The 20,051-nt window shown below is 42.3% G+C and overlaps 1 protein-coding gene across 1 annotated transcript in view; it reads left to right on the top strand.

Moving 5' to 3' along the window:
* swap70b (switching B cell complex subunit SWAP70b) overlaps positions 1-13,460 on the top strand; it is a 30,702-nt gene extending 17,242 nt beyond the window's left edge. Inside the window, exons 6-12 of the mRNA XM_029668533.2 lie at positions 104-212; positions 648-829; positions 8,139-8,246; positions 9,059-9,225; positions 9,713-9,911; positions 10,286-10,382; positions 10,598-13,460. Of these exons, the coding sequence (XP_029524393.1) occupies positions 104-212; positions 648-829; positions 8,139-8,246; positions 9,059-9,225; positions 9,713-9,911; positions 10,286-10,382; positions 10,598-10,716 (981 nt within the window). The 3' untranslated portion in view covers positions 10,717-13,460. The remainder of the gene's footprint in view (positions 1-103; positions 213-647; positions 830-8,138; positions 8,247-9,058; positions 9,226-9,712; positions 9,912-10,285; positions 10,383-10,597) is intronic.
* The last annotated feature ends 6,591 nt before the right edge of the window (positions 13,461-20,051 follow it).

Here is a 20,051-nt window from a genome sequence, read left to right as displayed (position 1 = left end):
GACAACGACCAATGCTCATTCATTCATTTGAACCCTTAACCAAACTATAAAATGCATGTTGTTGGAAGAGTGTAAAAAAATGTCAATGAAATTGTCTTTACAGTCGTTACCGGATAAGGAAGGGAAGAAGTGCCTGTTCTACGTCAAATGCTCCGACAAAAGCTATGAGATCAGCGCGTCGGATAAGAAGAGGAAACAGGAGTGGATACAGGGTAGGAAGAGGACTCATTTCATTTGTATTTAATCAGAAATGAAAGCACTTGTACATTGCTCATACAGTATTCATAGATTACAAATGTATATAGTTTTTGTGTTTCGAATCCTGTTGTGTAATGTAACTCTAGTTCGCAATTCTCTCACCATGCATTTGATCTCCTGTTGTTATTATGGAAAGTATAGGACTGGACATCTAGACTTTATTCATGGGTATAAGTACAGGGGCACGTTCAGCAGAGCTCAACATTGTGGAACATTCAGATAGAAATATGTTACGTAGAATAGTCATGCGCCTCTGACACGATTAATAAGTAGTCATATCAGCGTTACTCATCGCATTTCTACCTGCAACATTCCACAACCTTTTCCTATACTGAACATGGCCCAGCCTTGGACCTGAGCCCTGTCTTGGTGTCTCTTCTCCATTTCAGCCATCCAGACGTGTATCAGTCTGCTGAAGCTGGGCCGGCCGGCGCCGCACCGCGAGTCCCGCCAGAAGCGGAGGGAGCTGAGGCAGAAACAGCAAGCGGAGCAGGAGGAGCTGGAGCTCAGGATGAAGGAGCTGCAGACGGCCAACGAGGACAAGCAGCAGGAACTGGAGGCCATGAGGAAGGTGAGCTCACTCACACTGGTCAACGTCCTCCCTTCACTCACACTGGTCAACGTCCTCCCTTTTCAAACTACTGAGTTGAGCTACCCTGTGCTGGCCTAGTTATGCATCCACAATGTGAAAAGAAAACCTCGAAGTCAGCACAGTAAGGTAGTGTGAAAATGAGAGGTAAACACTTTACTTGACACTCAGCGTCGTAACACATTATGACATGTTCATAACCATGTCATACGTCATAACAGCTGACATAACTTGTCATAACCTGTTATAATATGGTCCTAACACTGTCATGACACATATTTAGACCTGTTGCGACACGTATTGTGTTATTTTATGGCTGGTTATGACGCCTACATAAGTGTCAACCCCAAAAACGTTCCATTACACAACAACCTACTATATATATATGTGTGTATGTATATATATCATCAGCAACAGTGCATTAGGGTAGGTGCATGTCTGATATCATTGTGTGAGCAATTACAATGATAATTTTACAGGGTCTATATACAGTGGGGCAAAAAATATTTAGTCAGCCACCAATTGTGCAAGTTCTCCCACTTAAAAAGATGAGAGAGGCCTGTAATTTTCATCATAGGTACACTTCAACTATGACAGACAAAATGAGAAAAAAAATCCAGAAAATCACATTTTTAATGAATTTATTTGCAAATTATGGTGGAAAATAAGTATTTGATCAATAACAAAAGTTTATCTCAATACTTTGTTATATACCCTTTGTTTGGCAATGACAGAGGTCAAACATTTTCTGTAAGTCTTCACAAGGTTTTCACACACTGTTGCTGGTATTTTGGCCCATTCCTCCATGCAGATCTCCTCTAGAGCAGTGATGTTTTGGGGCTGTTGCTGGGCAACACGGACTTTCAACTCCCTCCAAAGATTTTCTATGGGGTTGAGATCTGGAGACTGGCTAGGCCACTCCAGGACCTTGAAATGCTTCTTATGAAGCCACTCCTTCGTTGCCTGGGCGGTGTGTTTGGGATCATTGTCATGCTGAAAGACCCAGCCACGTTTCGTCTTCAATGCCCTTGCTGATGGAACGAGGTTTTCACTCAAAATCTCACGATACATGGCCCCATTCATTCTTACCTTTACACGGATCAGTCGTCCTGGTCCCTTTGCAGAAAAACAGCCCCAAAGCATGATGTTTCCACCCCCATGCTTCACAGTGGGTATGGTGTTCTGTGGATGCAACTCGGCATTCTTTGTCCTCCAAACACGACGAGTTGAGTTTTCACCAAAAAGTTATATTTTGGTTTCAACTGACCATATGACATTCTCCCAATCTTCTTCTGGATCATCCAAATGCTCTCTAGCAAACTTCAGACAGGCCTGGACATGTACTGGCTTAAGCAGGGGGACACGTCTGGCACTGCAGGATTTGAGTCCCTGGCAGTGTAGTGTGTTACTGATGGTAGGCTTTGTTACTTTGGTCCCAGCTCTCTGCAGGTCATTCACTAGGTTCCCCCCGTGTGGTTCTGGGATTTTTGCTCACCGTTCTTGTGATCATTTTGACCCCACGCGGTGAGATCTTGCGTGGAGACCCAATTGAGGGAGATTATCAGTGGTCTTGTATGTCTTCCATTTCCTAATAATTGCTCCCACAGTTGATTTCTTCAAATCAAGCTGCTTACCTATTGCAGTTTCAGTCTTCCCAGCCTGGTGCAGGTCTACAATTTTGTTTCTGGTATCCTTTGACAGCTCTTTGGTCTTGGCCATAGTGGAGTTTGGAGTGTGACTGTTTGAGGTTGTGGATAGGTGTCTTTTATACTGCTAACAAGTTCAAACAGGTGCCATTAATACAGGTAACGAGTGGGGGACAGAGGAACCTCTTAAAAAAAATAAGTTACAGGTCTGTGAGAGCCAGACATCTTGCTTGTTTGTAGGTGACCAAATACTTATTTTCCACCATAATTTGGAAATAAATTCATTAAAAATCCTACAATGTGATATTCTGGATTTTTTTCTTCTCATTTTGTCTGTCATAGTTGAAGTGTACCTATGATGACAATTACAGGCCTCTCTCATCTTTTTAAGTGGGAGAACTTGCACAATTGGTGGCTGACTAAATACTTGTTTTGCCCCACTGTATATATGCTGAAGACTGGGATGAATGCAGGAGCAGATTTCAGGAGCAAGACAAGACGGATGACTGATAGTAAGGGCATGTATGTGATAGGCCTATCTGGCTTATATGATTAGGATGGTCATAATGCATAATAAAGTGCATAATAATGTGTATTTTCTTAGTCCAAGTAAAGTGACACAGGATGGTCATAATGCTTCATGACAGTATCATAAAGTGTATATCTCTACAAGTTATTGAAAATATGAATAAAGATTTTTTTAATGTATTTTTTAAATGAAAAAGGATTTTAGAAACAAACTTTCAAACAAAAGGATACTTATTGGCAAGGATTTTTATGGGGGGGGAATAAATGTGGGTTTTGACACTAGTGTAAGGTGTCATAACCAGCCATCAAATAACACGTCACAACAGGTGTAAATATATGGGCAATGACAGTGTTATGACCATATCATGACAGGTTATGTCATATTATGACATGGTTATGGGTGTCAAGTAAAGTGTTACCAAATGTAGTCATTAGAATCCGTTTCCACCTACTATCTCCACTGTTCTTAGTCTAGTCTGGAAGTCACGAGGGTAGTTGCTGGAACACGTTTAAAACAGTCGGGGGGGGGAAAGTGGTTCATCACAGTCATCGCTTAAATGAAGAGAAGACCTATGAAAGTGAAAAGACAGTGCTACTTCGGGATGTAGGTCACCTGAAAGACTGTAACTTTACATGTGTGAAGTTCCTCCCACAGAAACCGTTGGTGGTAGATTCGTTGCCACATGTGCTTCTGAATGTTAACAATAGAATAGCCCCACTTTCTGGTTTCCTCAATGGTTTCGCAATGTGAGTGTGGATTGTACTGTTCAGGGGAATGAAGTGTGTGTGTGTGTGTGTATGTGCTTAGCTTTTTGTCACTTTCACTTTTACATTTACATTTACATTTAAGTCATTTAGCAGACGCTCTTATCCAGAGCGACTTACAAATTGGTGCGTTCACCTTAAGACATCCAGTGGAACAGCCACTTTACAATAGTGCATCTAAATCTTTTAAGGGGGGTGAGAAGGATTACTTTATCCTATCCTAGGTATTCCTGAAAGAGGTGGGGTTTCAGGTGTCTCCGGAAGGTGGTGATTGACTCCACTGTCCTGGCGTCGTGAGGGAGTTTGTTCCACCATTGGGGGGCCAGAGCAGCGAACAGTTTTGACTGGGCTGCGCGGGAACTGTACTTCCTCAGTGGTAGGGAGGCGAGCAGGCCAGAGGTGGATGAACGCAGTGCCCTTGTTTGGGTGTAGGGCCTGATCAGAGCCTGGAGGTACTGAGGTGCCGTTCCCCTCACAGCTCCGTAGGCAAGCACCATGGTCTTGTAGCGGATGCGAGCTTCAACTGGAAGCCAGTGGAGAGAGCGGAGGAGCGGGGTGACGTGAGAGAACTTGGGAAGGTTGAACACCAGACGGGCTGCGGCGTTCTGGATGAGTTGTAGGGGTTTAATGGCACAGGCAGGGAGCCCAGCCAACAGCGAGTTGCAGTAATCCAGACGGGAGATGACAAGTGCCTGGATTAGGACCTGCGCCGCTTCCTGTGTGAGGCAGGGTCATACTCTGCGGATGTTGTAGAGCATGAACCTACAAGAACGGGCCACCGCCTTGATGTTAGTTGAGAACGACAGGGTGTTGTCCAGGATCACGCCAAGGTTCTTAGCGCTCTGGGAGGAGGACACAATGGAGTTGTCAACCGTGATGGCGAGATCATGGAACGGGCAGTCCTTCCCCGGGAGGAAGAGCAGCTCCGTCTTGCCGAGGTTCAGCTTGAGGTGGTGATCCGTCATCCACACTGATATGTCTGCCAGACATGCAGAGATGCGATTCGCCACCTGGTCATCAGAAGGGGGAAAGGAGAAGATTAATTGTGTGTCGTCTGCATAGCAATGATAGGAGAGACCATGTGAGGTTATGACAGAGCCAAGTGACTTGGTGTATAGCGAGAATAGGAGAGGGCCTAGAACAGAGCCCTGGGGGACTTTTCCCAGTCAACTCTCTTAATACTGATTTGAAAGTTATTTTAGTCTGGCCTTTTGATGCCGTTTATTCACAGTTGAAGTCCAATTATCACTGCTCAGTTGGGTCTTTTAATTACAGATTAAATGTCACTTAAATGAGATGTTTCCTCATTTCACTCGCCAGCAGAAAACAACATGGACAGTTAAAATCAAATACATGATGGCAATATTCTCCTATACATGCGGTGAAGAGGTTAATGGAATGCAGGCCATTGGCGACCATTCAAAAAATTGGATCTAAGAAAGTGGATATTCGTCATAATTTGTGTTCTAACAGGCCCACAATGTGGTAGATTGTATTTGGTTGTTTTCGCTGCATAATATTTAGAAGTTGTTCTTTTCGGGTTCAGACAAAATGTCTGCAAAATGCTAACTCCCATTCGTATAAGCTGGTTGCATAGCTAGCCATATGGAAATTGGTGGTGGTATTTGAAGCCGTTTTTTAAAAGTATAATGCCGTTGATTTGTGACGACATCCATACTAGTATTATACTTTTTACCCTAACATTATGTGAAATACACAGGGACTATTGTTTAAATTGTAGGTTGATTTTGATGGGCGGCAATGAGGAGATTCTGAATCTTTCCCCCTTGTGGCGTTTCCATTGTTTTGGTTGAATTCCATTGATCTCTTTAACACGTATTGATCTGATTTTTATATTCACAAAGCAGTTCGGGTTATGAGTGAAGAAAACATTTGGAAATGTTATTTCAATGGTCGGTGTTATTGTACTAACAACATTTCATATTCAATATGTTCACGCCCTCTATTTTCTGTAGAGATTGGTAAGGAAGATAGCGCTCTAAGTTCCAGTACATACCAGTGCTTCTCTTCAATACCCATTGTAGCAGAGCTCTTATAGATGAGACCCATGACTAGTCATCTGGACAAGCTCAAATGAGCCATACGACAATACCATAAAACTTTATTGTCCAATGTAACACATGCAGTGTAGCTGTGGACAATCATTGGATTTATTGGGGCAACAATGTCCCTGTGTCTGAACGTTCATTGTGCCCCTAGTACTCAATGCATAATGAATGAACAACAATCTCCCATTGAGGTGCAACAAGTTCCCGTCTCTCAAGCTCCCCAGTCCAGGACAGGTCTGTGGTACACACAGGACTAGAGGGTGAGGGGTCGGCGCCCTTTATTAACCCTTTAACCCTGGGTTCACTTGTACACGGTTGCAGCCTGAATTAAAAATGGCTTCAATAGATGTTTTCTCTCATCCCATCTACACACAACACCTCATGACAAAGTGATGGGAATGTTTGCAATTTTATTTGAAAATGAAATGGAGAAATATCTCATTTACATAAAGGTTTAGACACACCTACTCAATCCAGGGATTTTCTAAAAAGAAAATGTACTATTTTCTACATTGTAGAATAATAGTGAAGACATCAAAACTATGAAATAACACATGGAATTATGTAGTAACCAAAAAAGTGTTAAACAAATCAATCTATTTTATATTTGAGATTCTTCAAAGTAGCCATCCTTTGACTTGATGACAGCTTTGCTCACTCTTGGCATTCTCTCAACCAGCTTAATGAGGAATGCTTTTCCAACATATGCTGAGCACTTTTTGGCTGCTTTTCCTTCACTCTGCAGTCCAACTCATCCCAAACATCTCAATTGGATTGGGTTGAGGTCAGGTGATTGTGGAGACCAGGTCATGTGATGCAGCACTCATCACTCTCCTTCTTGGTCAAATAGACCTTACACAGCATAGAGGCCCAAACTAGATGGGATGGCGTATTGCTGCAGAATGCTGTGGTAGCCATGCTGGTTAAGTGTGCATTGAATTCTAAATAAATCACAGACAGTGTCACCAGTGGGAATCACACATGCGGAGATCATCCATTCACCTACTCTGTGTCTCACAAAGACACGGCGGTTGGAACCAAAAGTCTCAAATTTGGACACATCAGACCAAAGCACAGACACATTGTTCATGTTTCTTGACCCAAGCAAGTCTCTTCTTCTTATTGGTGTCCTTTAGTAATGGTTTCTTTGCAGCAATTTGACCATGAATGCCTGAAGCATTTATTTGGTCTGCAATATCTGAGGCTGATAACTCTAAGAAACGTACCCTCTGCAGCAGAGGTAACTCTGGGTCTTCCTTTCCTGTGGTGATCCACATGAGCCAGTTTCATCATAGCGCTTGATGGTTTTTGTGACTGCACTTGAAGTAACATTCAAAGTTATTGAAATTTTCCGGATTGACTGACCTTCATGTCTTATGATGAATAAGATGAACTGTCGTTTCTCTTTACTTATTTGAGCTGTTCTTGCCATAACCCTATTTGGTAAATATTATCTTCTGAATACCACCCCTACCTTGTCACAACACAACTGATTGGCTCAAACGCATTAAGAAGGAAATAAATTCCACAATATTAACTTTTAATAAGGCACACCTGTTAATTGAAATGCATTCCAGGTGACTACCTCATGAAGCTGGTTGAGAGAATGCCAAGCGTGTGCAAAGCTGTCGTCAAGGCAAAGGGTGGCTACTATATGCTATGTTTTACATATTGAAACCATGAAATTGTTTTTTTTAACCTTTTATTTAACAAATTCTTATTTACAATGACATCCTAGGAACAGTGAGTTAACTGCCTTGTTCAGGGGCCGAACTGCCTTCTCAGCTCCGGGATTCGATCTCGCAACCATTCTGTTACTGGCCCAATGGCTCTAACCACTAGGCTACCTGCCGCAATAACTTAGAACAATGTGGAATGCAAACATGTTCAACGTATTTAACAAAGATGGGATATGGCCTACATTTTGTTTCTGTCGGCTATTTAACAAACTAGGCTATAATGGACTAACATTCAGATTGGAGTTGATGACATAAGACCGTAAATACACAATTTGAAGCAACCACATATTTAGCCATGGAGCACGTTTTGATTGGCCAGTGAGGAGCAAGCCTCTAACTTTTATTCATCAAAACCCAGCCCTTTCGCGCTACTATCAGCTGCAGTCCCATAATTCATGCAGTGAAAATGATTCAAATATATATTTCTGACACAACCCTGGACCTATAGCCCTTCCGCCAGTGCAAAGATTTACCATTGCGTCAGGTGTATCTGTCGTCAATTATGCTCAATTATGTAATGCCTGTTCCCTCCGCTATTGGTCAGAAACTGGAGGAGGCGGCGGCCAACGCGGCAGAGGAGGAGAGGAGACTCTTGCAGACGCAGACTGAACAACAGGATCGCTACAGGGTGGACCTTGAGAGGGAGAAAATGGTACCTGCCTACACACAATTTAGTGACCAAAAGAGATTGTTTAGACTGTGGCCAGCTAATGAATTGACTTCAACAAATTGGGCCGAACCCTTTTAGTTGGCTACTATTTCATTACGCTTTTCAGCGACCCACTGCACCCTGTGAGACTTCAAGGAGGTACAAGTTGTCCCTAACCAGTGATGCAGCTTTATCAGCTGATTCTCTTCATTTATTCAGTCAATTCTTTGGTCCATGAAAAATGATTTAAACTTTCTAGTTATTTTATCCCCCCTGTTTATACTCTTAAGCTCATAACCTTTGACATTTAGTCCAAACATCCTACTGGCAGACTTTATAAATGACATCTGTTTATAGAACCATCTATCAATGAGGTTTTCCATTTATTTTATTCTCTCAAGTCTATGTCTGCTCTATTACAGGATGTACCCACAAGGGTTGCGTCCTTTTTCTTTCTTCCTGTTATTAAAAAAAAAAAAAAAATGAACGTCATTTTTACAGATTGGCATTCGCAATGGCAAGTGTTTCCAATCATTAACTGTCATAGCCTGAATGGTAGGGCTGAATGATAGGAAGTTAGTGGGCTTAAGAGAGAAAAGGAAGCGAGTGGTACACAATGGGTTAAATGAGTGATTTTAAAGGGATAGTTAACCCAAAGTAGAGTTTAATACATTTTAAGTAAGTTAAATGAGTGCTACAGCCTACTAAGCGCTGACTCCTAGTGAATGGGTCGTCCGGTCCAAGAGCACCACTAGATTTAGTCTTGGATATCTGTAGTGCTCTTTTTATACAATTGTCTTCTCGCCGGTCCTCAGGTGCGACAGGAGATGGAGGAGCAGGTGGCTCAGAAGTCCACTGAGCTGGAGCAGTACCTGCAGCGCGTCCACGAGCTGGAGGACATGTACCACCGCCTGGAGGACGCCCTGGAGGAGGAGAGAAGCGCCAGGCAGGACGAGGAGACTGTTCGCAGGCTCCAGGCCCGGTCAGTGCTCCACACACAGAAAAGCAGGCATATACGCATGCACTCTTGAGATGAATGTACGGTGATGGACTTCATTGTCTCTCTGGCTGAATCACTGTAATTGTCTGACAAGTGGAGTTTGTCAGTGAGGAAGAGGGAAACGCGTGCACACACCACACACACACACACACACACACAAAGCCCCCATCAATGGATTCACGTGGGGGCTACATACACGCGGGCAACAGTCCCTCCAGTACAGAAACACTTCCTTCCTTCCTCTCTGCTGACACTTGTGCTTCTCTGGGCTCCAGCAATTTCTCACATTGTGTTCTGAGTAGGGAATTTGTGCGGGTGCGCGTGTATACGCTACGGGTGGATTTATGTTTGCAGCGTAATTGTGGTTTTGATCAACGCATCTCTTTTTTTCTTTTTTTTTTTCTTCCCCTGTTTTGAATGTGACACACTATCTGTTCCCTGGACTTTTCTGTCCGCGTCCTCTCTCCAGGTTACTGGAGGAGGAGGCGACCAAGAGGGCTGAGCTGGAGCAGATCCACCTCCACCAGCAGAGGGCCATCTCTGAGACGGAGGCGGAGAAGCAGGAGCTGGAGAAGGAGGGAACGGCCAAGGAGAATGCCCTGCAGGCCGCCATGCTGCAGCTGGAGCAGCTAGAGAGTGAGAGGCAGGGGGCACTGGAGCAATACCAGGTGAGGCATGCATTAGGGGGTCGGTTTCCAGGATTGAAGATTCACGGCCTGCTTCTGGACTAAAATGTACTTTCGACAGAGGTTCTTCATTGAGCCTGTTTTTCAGTTCAGGAGTAGGGACTAAATTTGGGTCTGTTAGAACTAGGGTGCTTGAGTTGTGGTGCTAGAACAATGCCTAATTAGATGTTTAGGGGGTGCTAGAGCGGTGTCTTGGCAACTACTACCAGATGGCAATTGTAGGGGGCACTAGAGTTCTACAGGTGAGCCGTGGGTTGTCCTGTTTCAGTATTAAAAACCAACTTCCACTTCATTTGAAAATGGGATGACTTACTTGTACAAATCGACTGAGATCGTCTCTTCTTTGTTTGTCACAGGACGTAATGCAGAAACTGGAGGACGCAGCGAACAACACCAGGACCTGGAAACATAAAGTGGCCCACCATGAGGGATTGGTCCGCCTCATTCAACCAGGTAACACAACACTATATTACTGCACACTTTCCCTCTCTCCTCCTTTTTTATCAATACTCTCTTCATTTAGTTATCTTCCCTCTCTCTCTGTTCTGGTATTTTGCTTTCTCACCGTCTGTGGCCTGGGCACATATCAATAATCTAAAGTGGCTTCCTTATTTCCTTTCCTTTGTCTGCAGTGATGTGAAAGACCTTTATGATTTTTGTTTTCTCAGGTTCAAAGGGGCCTCAGAAGATCACTAACTGGGGCCCAGCAGCCTTCACTGATGCAGAATTAAGCCTGAGGAAGAAAGATTGGCAGGAGAGGAAGAACCGACCCGCCCAGACCCAGTAGAGCCCCCATTCAACACACTCATGGTTGCTGAATCATTGATGGAACATTGATGCAACTTTGCCCTCAGTGTGCAATGTTGCGTCTTCAGCATTCATTAACTCAAAAGGGAACAGGGAAGGCAGGCTCACTTTTACAGATACCAGGGTTGTGTTCATTAGGCACCAAATAGAAGTCAACAAACTGAAACAGAGAACCTACCTAGGCTTTTTGTCCAATAGGAAAGGCAAATGTTATTTTTCCGTTGCAAATCGATTTGAAACGTTTTCTGTTTCGTGCCCTAATGAACTCGACCCAGGTGCTGCACAGATCTTGATACTACCTGCATAGCCTGAGAGTAAAAAGAACAGCCAGATTCAAATTGCTCTCATATGATGGACTGAAGGAGCTGCGCACCTGACACTAGTAATTCAATGTCTGAGGAAGGTGGAGTGTGATTCCTTTTATCAAAACGTTTTTGACCGTGTTTTGATTATACATTTTTTTCCTAAGGGATTTCACAATTGTTTGTGTCTTTTGTAAATGTAAAACTACAGCTTGCATAATTTTTATCAGTTTGTGGGTTACCGTTTTTGGTTCCATTGCCAAAGTGATAGCACTTAATAACCCATAAAGTAGTATGAACAAAACTCCATGTTAACATCATCAAATTTCATTACTTATGAAAATAATAATCAAATAACTAGCCATCATAGTGTACTACTCCCATTTTATTAAATTTAATTTTTGCGTACATATACTGTGAGAAATGGGACATTTGCGGTGTTACACTTGAAACATTGCTGCTACACTGTAATGAAAAACTGTACAGTAATCGGAGGTATTATCAACATTAAAATAAACGATTTACGGCAACATACTGTACATTATGGCGCATTGTGGGAAAATGTTATGGGCTAGGAAAGAATTGCTGTATTTCAAATGTTACTGTAATTTCACCACATGGAATACAATACCATATCTTTGGCACACCAAAACCCCTTTATTTTTTTAAACCTTTAACTAGGCAAGTCAGTTAAGAACAAATTCTTATTTACCATGACGGCTTACTCTGGCCAAGCATGACCCGGATGACGCTGGGCCAATTGTGCGCCGCCCCATGGGACTCCCAATCACGACCGGTTGTGATACCGCCTGGAATTGAACCAGGGTCTGTAGTGACGCCTCTAGCACTGACATTCAGTGCCTTAGCCCACTGCGCCCCTCGGCCACTAGTGGATGCATGGTATCGTTGTTTCTGGCTCATTCAAATATTTTGAGGAATGCCTTGTAACGGCTGTATTTGTTGCACCTGGTGAGTAAGAGTGCCCTATCACTTTAACTCCTACGTGGTTATAGTACCCCATCAATAGAACTCCCCATGTTGTAGTCCTAAAAACTGAAAATGATTTACTGCCATCCCTATGGGGGAAATTAATGGGGTTTTGGGATAAGGTCTGACGTTAACACAGGCTTTGGAGATCTTATATGTTTTAATCTATGAGATATCAGTCAGGTACCATAACCTATGTGCTTTCATGCTTGTTTTGATTACAGAAATGCTTCAAAATTCACAGCGATGTTTCCCGATGAAGAATATCTCATAGGACAAAACGTGTAAGGTCGTAAACCTGTGTTTTACCACAGACTTTATTTTCAGCGTTTATCCAAAACCCCTTACAAAAACCTGATTTCATTTCCCGAAAGACTTTGGCCAAGAGCCATGGCGGAGTTGGCGCCTACTAAAAGACACCATTCCTATTGCTCTCTATTTAAATTCTATAGGGGACAGATTGGAGTGGCACAAAAATGGTTAAGCGTTGTATCTTCATGTGCTTTTGGTCTGTTTTGCCCTGTAGTTCCGGCCAGTTTAAAAGCCTTTGTTTGCCCCTAGAAGTATGTGTGATATAAGACACCCAAATATTCATTAATATGCTGTAATGTGTAAACACTTCACCTAGCAACCACCCGCTTGCACCAATCCTTTGTAAATACCGTTAAGTAAATACAAACCCCTCCCTTCAATCATCCATTCATTCCGATTACAGTAGCATTTAATTTATTTTATAATAGTACATTTGAAGGTATTGTACTCTGTCATTACACAGTACTTGATACCGTATTTATATTACTGTAGGTGTACTGGAAAATGAAATGCAGAATTTCTTTACCTGCCACTGAGCTGCCTGTAACTGTCAAATTCACAGCAACCCCTTTGCAGTGTAGCAAATGACAGGGCTTTGTAGCACGGTGCCAGAACCACGCTCATGGTGCGGGATGGAGTTGTCATTTGTGAAATTGTCAGTATACAACCTTTTGTGTTTTGTAGTCGTTAATGTGTTTAAATAGCTGAAGACTGGTGTCATGTTTTATTACAGGGTTCAGTCTTAAACAATAATTGTATGCAGTTGTTGCAAGGATGCACACGTAAGTAGAGAACTGATTGTTGATATATCATGTAACAATATTCACAATAGAACATAATAGACACAAGACCCCCCAGTCTCTAATTGATATGATGCTGCCATTGAAACAAGAGGAATGGTATGGTACTTTCAAATGATGTACTCCAGGGGGCACTATAGTTTTAGAAAACGCAGGTTATCCTTCATTTGGTCATCTCCTAAACATAATTGACTTATGTCATGGATAATACAACATGTTATGCTGTTAACGGTGTGTGTTTGGGGTCCCTATTTCCATTACTTCACTGCATAAACCCTCCACTTTCTAAAATAAAATATAATCTACAGTGAGATGTAAACCAAGATTATCTGCATTGTTTTGTATTTATCTGCCGAACAACTAACTTTCGTTCACATTGAAATAAATCGTTTTTATAGCTTTTTTGCCAAATCCAGTGGTGAAAAGTACTTAAGTAAACAATACTTTAAAGTACTAAAGTATTTTTTTGTGTATATCTGTACTTTACTTATTATATTTTTGACAACTTGTACTTTTACTTATCTACATTCCTAAAGAAAATAATGTTATTTTTACCCAAAAGTACTCGTTACATTTTGAGTGCTTAGCAGGACAGGAAAATGGTTTAATTCATGCACTTATCAAGAGAACAAACCTGATCATGCCAACTGTTTATGATCTGGCGGACTCACTTAACACATGGTTCCTTTATAATTAATGTCGGAGTGTCCTCTGCCTTGCTTAATATAAGGAATTTTAATTAATTTATACTTTTGCCTTTGATACTTAAGTATAGTTTAACAATGACATTTACTTTCGATACTTAAGTATATTTTAAACCAAATACTTTTAGACTTTTACTCAAGTAGTATTTTCCTGGGTGATTTCGCTTTTACTCGGGTCATTTTCTATTAAGGTGTCTTACTTATACGCACATATGACAATTGGGTACTTTTTCCACCACAAGCCAAATCTCTGAACTAGAAGTTGATCTTTTCTAGTCCGTAGCTAGGTTTCCATCCAATTGGCAACATATTTTCATGGCAATATCAACAAATCCGAATTAAAAACGATATTCGCTATGTCCCACCAGCGACATGTTTTATCAAATTGACCTGTTGTGGATAAAATGCTGTGCTGTTATGACGTAGTGCACGTAAAAATACATTTTGCGGCTAAATTCCCATGTGCTAAATTTAAAAAAATGCAAGTTAAATGGGTTTCCATCACATTTTCAACTCTACTGATGATGTGTTATACAGCGAGAGTTCCCACCCTAGTATTGGCACATGCGAACTAGCCAACAGATCGCAGCTATGACCTGAGATTATTATGGACAAAAGAGCGACAGCCAAGCATCGATAAAGTCACCAGAATAAGACCCTCGATATTTATTTAGAAAGGTGCATCAAGCTCATCCCTTTGAACTTTCACCACTCTATGAGATTCATCGTCATCATCTGTAGCCTAATAAACAGTACGCTTTCCGCACGAGCCATAGTGAGAGGACCACACGTCATTGCGTGACTAGAACTTTACTTCGATATGATGGTTATCAGTGGTGGAAAAATTACCCAATTGTCACATTTGAGTAAAAGTAAAGACACCTTAATTAACAGAAAACGAAACTCCCAGGTATTGCAAATAGCTGCAAATGTAAAAACGAAGGAATTTCAGGTATTTGCTGTGAAGGGGTACTCCAAGTTAAGGAGCCTTAAGTGTCTCTGGACATGCTGTTTGTTTTGAGTTTATAATACTCAACTAAAGGGGCTACGCCATAGTGGCCTTGGAGACAATGAACCTCTCAGGCATTGTTGGTTTAGTAAAAGTTGAGTGACCTTAACCAAGCATCTGGCGAGACACACAGTTTATCAGAGTATCTGTACATCATTAGTCTCGAAGGTAGGTTTAGGTTAAAAGGTCTGCAGAGAATTTTTGTTCAGGTCAATGATTCATATGTCCTTGCTCAGCTCATAAACGGAGATGAGTATCAATACATCAAAATGTAAAATAGCCTAAATGTACCAAAATATACAAAAATGCAGTGCGTTACTGTTATCGTATTACGGTCATTGTAATGAAGGAATTAATAAATGACATTCATTGAGGGGTGATGGGGTTTGTATTTTACCATAAATCCATGGGATTTGGTGCAAGCAGGAAGACTGCTAGGTAATGTGTTTATATATTACACCATATCATTAACTTTGTTTTGGTTACTACATGATTTCATGTGTTATTTCATAGTTTTGATGTCTTCACTATTATTCTACAATTTAGAAAATAGTAAAAAATAAATAAAAACCCTTGAATGAGTAGGTGTGTCCAAACTTTTGTCTGGTAATACACAGTATTACACTGGTATTGTGCTGGAGAATGGGAAATGAGGTTGAAAAGTGGTGGAATTGTACTTTAATTAAGGGTAAAAAAATGTTTTGAGCAAAATAGTGTTTTTTTTTTAGACAAGTTAAAACTGCATGGAGTAGGTGCCCTCTGATGTCATCGGCCTCCCCCTTCCTTGAGGAATAAAGAAGCAAAAGAGAACAAAAGAGGAACCCCCCCCCAACTTGCGCCATGTCAGAGGACACCTGGATCATCTATTGAGATGAGCCTTTTCAAGTTTATTTGTCACATGCGCCAAATACAACAGGTTTAGGTAGACCTTACAGTGAAATGCTTACTTACAGACCCTAACCAACAGTGCAATTTTAAGTAAAACATAGGTATTAGGTGAACAATGGATGAGTAAGGAAATAAAAAAACAACAGTAAAAAGACAGTGAGGGAGGCCCGTCATCTGCAAACTTAATGATGGTGTTGGAGTCGTACCTGGCCACGCAGTCGTGGGTGAACAGGGAGTACAGGAGGGTACTGAGCACGCACCCCTGAGGGGCTCCTGTGTTGAAGATCAATGTGGCAGATGTGTTGCTACCTACCCTCACCACCTGGGGGCGGCTCATCAAGAAGTCCAGGATCCAGTTGCAGAGGGAGGTGTTTAGTCCCAGGGTCTTTAGCTTAGTGATGAGCTTTGAGGGTACTATGGTGTTGAACGCTGAGCTGTAGTCAATGAATAGCATTCTCACATAGGTGTTCCTTTTGTCCAAGTGGGAGAGGGCAGTGTGGAGTGCAATAGAGATTGCATCATCTGTGGATCTGTTTGAGTGGTATGCAAATTGGAGTGGGACTAGGGTTTCTGGAATAATGGTGTAATGTGAGCCATTACCAGCCTTTCGAAGCACTTCATGCTACGGACGTGAGTGCTACGGGTCTGTAGTTATTTAGGCAGGTTGCCTTAGTGTTCTTGGGCGCAGGGACTGTGGTAAATGAGCTGAAAAGGAGACTAGAGTAGGACTTTAAAATACGTATTTCAAATACATGTGAACAGAAATACTGCCCCTCTCAAACCATGAAATATAGGCAGAGATCATACAGAACTACGGGTCATGTAGACACTACTATCATCACCAGTTATCATGATCATATCTTTCACCTGGTCAGTCTATGTCATGGAAAGAGCAGGTGTTGTTAATGTTTTGTATACTCGGTGTATGTGTTCAGTTATCATCAGCTTTAGGTAATAAGGGGAATACTACAAGGTTATAGCATTGTGTTTGATTCTGTGAAGAGGCAAAGATTCAGAATAAGGGAACACAAGGTTATAGCATTCTCAAATGATTGCCTCGCCTGGTTCACCAACTATGTCTCTGATAGAGTTCAGTGTGTCAAATCAGAGGGTCTGTTGTCCGGACCTCTGGCAGGCACTATGGGGGTGCCAAAGGGTTCAATTCTCGGGCCGACTCTTTTCTCTGTTATACATCAATGCTCTTAAATGCAAGTAGAACTAAATGCATGCTCTTCAAACGATCGCTGTCGGCAGCTGCCCGCCCATCCAGCATCACTACTCTGGACGGTTCTGACTTAGAATATGTGGACAACTACAAATACCTAGTTGTCTGGTTAGACTGTAAACTCCTTCCATACTCACATTAAGCAGCTCCAATCCAAAATTAAATCTAGAATCTGCTTCCTATTTCACAACAAAGCATCCTTCACTCATGCTGCCGAACATACCCTCGTAAAACTGACTATCCTACTGATCCTCGACTTCGGCGATGTCATTTACAAAATAACCCCTTAAACTCTACTCAACAAATTGGATGCAGTCTATCACAGTGCCACCCGTTCTGTCACCAAAGCCTCATATACTACCCACCACTGTGACCTGTACTCTCTCGTTGGCTGGCCCTCGCTTCAAACTCGTCGCCAAACCCACTAGTTCCAGGTCATCTACAAATCTCTGCTAGGTAAAGCCCCGCCTTATCTCAGCTCACTGGTCACCATAGCAGCACCCACCCGTAGCACGCGTTCCAGCAGGTATATCTCACTGGTCACCCCCAAAGCCAATTCCTCCTTTGGCTGCCTTCCCTTCCAGTTCTCTGCTGTCAATGACTGGAACAAACTGCAAAAAACACTGACGTTGGAGACTCCCTCACTAGCTTTAAGCACCAGCTGTCAGAGAAGCTCACAGATCACTGCACCTGTACATAGCCCATCTGTAAATAGCCCATCCAACTACCTCATTCCAAAACTGTATTCATTTATTTATCTTGCTCCTTTGCACCCCAGTATCTCTACTTGCACATTCATCTTCTGCACATCTACCATTCCAGTGTTATATTTGCTATATTGTAATTACTTCGCCACCATGGCCTATTTATTGCCTTTACTTCCCTTATCCTACCTCATTTGCACATACTGTATATAGACTCTTTCTACTGTATTATTGACTGTATGTTTGTTTATTTCATGTGTAACTCTGTTGTTGTATGTGTCAAACTGCTTTGCTTTATCTTGACCAGGTCGCAGTTGCAAATGAGAACTTGTTCTCAACCCAGCTTACCTGGATAAATAAAGGTGAAATTTAAAAATAAAAATGAATTGGAATTTGTGAGGAGGCAAAAATTCAACGTTTGGGACAAAGGAATCTGGCTTCAATCAGAGTTTCTAACTTCAGTCTACCCTGCTCTCTTACAGGAAGGTCATGCCAAAGGCCGTTGCAGGAAAATGAAACCCATCTTTTTCAATTGAGCCAAGTAAAAGGTGAGTGGTGTGCCATTCCCCCTTCTACAGCAGGATTTCTATTAGGTTTATGGCTAGAGGTTACACATGCACACACAGGTACAGGTAAGTGTGCAGCCTGAAGTGGACATGGAATGGGGGGCTACTCTGTTTGCTGTGTATCTGTGTGTGGAATGTTGTATACGTGACAAGACACAGTGCTTTAAAAGCGAGACTCTCTCTCCTCATCCTCCCCCAAGAACACTGAGGAATGTGTGCAAATGTGTCTCAGCAAAAAGGACCTGCACCAACACCCCCCAGGGACCGTACCATGGACAGTACTGCACTCTAGCCAGCCAGCACATCAGTTTAGGCTTCTGTAACAGGGTTGGTTATCTTTCCACTTGCCTCTAAAGAAAGGTGTATTGAATGTTCGAGCATTGTGGTTGGTTGGTTCAACTCTGTTGACAATAAGGTGTGTTGTGATTGGCCCCGCTTGCAGATAGGGGGAGATCGCGAACGTCAGGTCTTCCCAGTATGAAAATGTGATGCAAGGGGTAGGTCACGTTCTGAATACTGTTTTCTATTTTACAATGTGCACAAGTTTGCTGTACATTACTGATTTATACATGTGTGGGTATATGGTACCTATTAGGGATTGAGAGGCTTTCTGGGGTGTGCTTTGGCATATGATTGCTGTAAATAAGTCTGTTAGCTAGCGTACACTGATGTAATGGTCACATAAGCCCACTGCTAACACAGTTGTCTTGATGCTACAGATTTTGCCATCGACAGCCATCAATACCGTTAAGCCCTGCACAACTAGCGTGCCATTTCCTATTTAACAACAGCAACAGAAATAAATGATGCTCAACTGGGACCACTGGCTGATGTGATTTACTTGGACAAAACACAACGCAGGTAGAGTACGATTTACATCTGTTACACTTCTCTCTTGAGTTCTTCTGGCTGGGGCTGAGTAAGCCAGAGTTGAGTTGACCAACGCATTCTATACCAGCATCCTTTAAAAAAAGTAGACTCTCTAAAAATACCTGGATATCTGTTTTAAAAATACCTGAAAGCAGTATAAGGGAGAAGAGGAAGAAGTTAACCGTTTCAGAAGGCTCTCTTTTAGTGGCTGAAAGGCTGTGAGCTTGATGTGGCAGTGCCTATAGGTAGAATTACCTGTGTGCCACTGTATCATCATTCGTTTCCTAGCACATATGTATTGTGCCCTGTGGGAGTAGTGTGTCATACAGGTAGAGCAGCAGTTGCTATTTACGAATTAAGACAACATTGACTGCTTTGTTCTTGTGCCAGAGAAGGGAATTACACATAACCTTGACCGCAATGTCCCCCGATTCCCCCTTCTATCCACGGACTCGAGCCCAGTGTTTAACAATGTCAAATTAACAGGATTTATCTGTTACTGCTCTGTCATTCCTTAATTGCCTGCGCAACAAATCGAAAAATGGTGCCGGGACAGAAGGCAGATGTTTAACGTGCCCCCAACCGATTTGTGTTTTTTTTGTTCGTTTATCTGCGTTGTTGGTAACTTATTTTTTTACACAATGTTGCCGCCACCGTCTCTTATGACCGAAAATAACTGGACTGCGATTACTCACCACGGACTAGCAGAATCCTTTTTCTTCTTTCACGACTCTGACGAGCCCGAGGTGGAGGATATATGGCTCTCTAGGGAACAGGCCGCGACCGCAGTGATCTGCGTGATGGTGAGGCGGAGAAAGAGAGACCAGAGGGCAGGCTGCCTTCTAAGGAGTAGGAGGCGGTCGGAAAAAAAACCTACTCCCCTCAATTCAGCTCGCAAACATGCAATATTTGGACAATAATATAGTCAAGTTATTGGGAAGATTAAAC

The sequence above is a fragment of the Oncorhynchus nerka genome, linkage group LG9a, assembly GCF_034236695.1.
Source record: "Oncorhynchus nerka isolate Pitt River linkage group LG9a, Oner_Uvic_2.0, whole genome shotgun sequence".
In the NCBI taxonomy this organism is placed as follows: Eukaryota; Metazoa; Chordata; class Actinopteri; order Salmoniformes; family Salmonidae; genus Oncorhynchus; species Oncorhynchus nerka.
The sequence above is the reverse complement of the archived record's forward strand: the minus strand, read 5'-3'. Positions and strand labels throughout refer to the sequence as shown.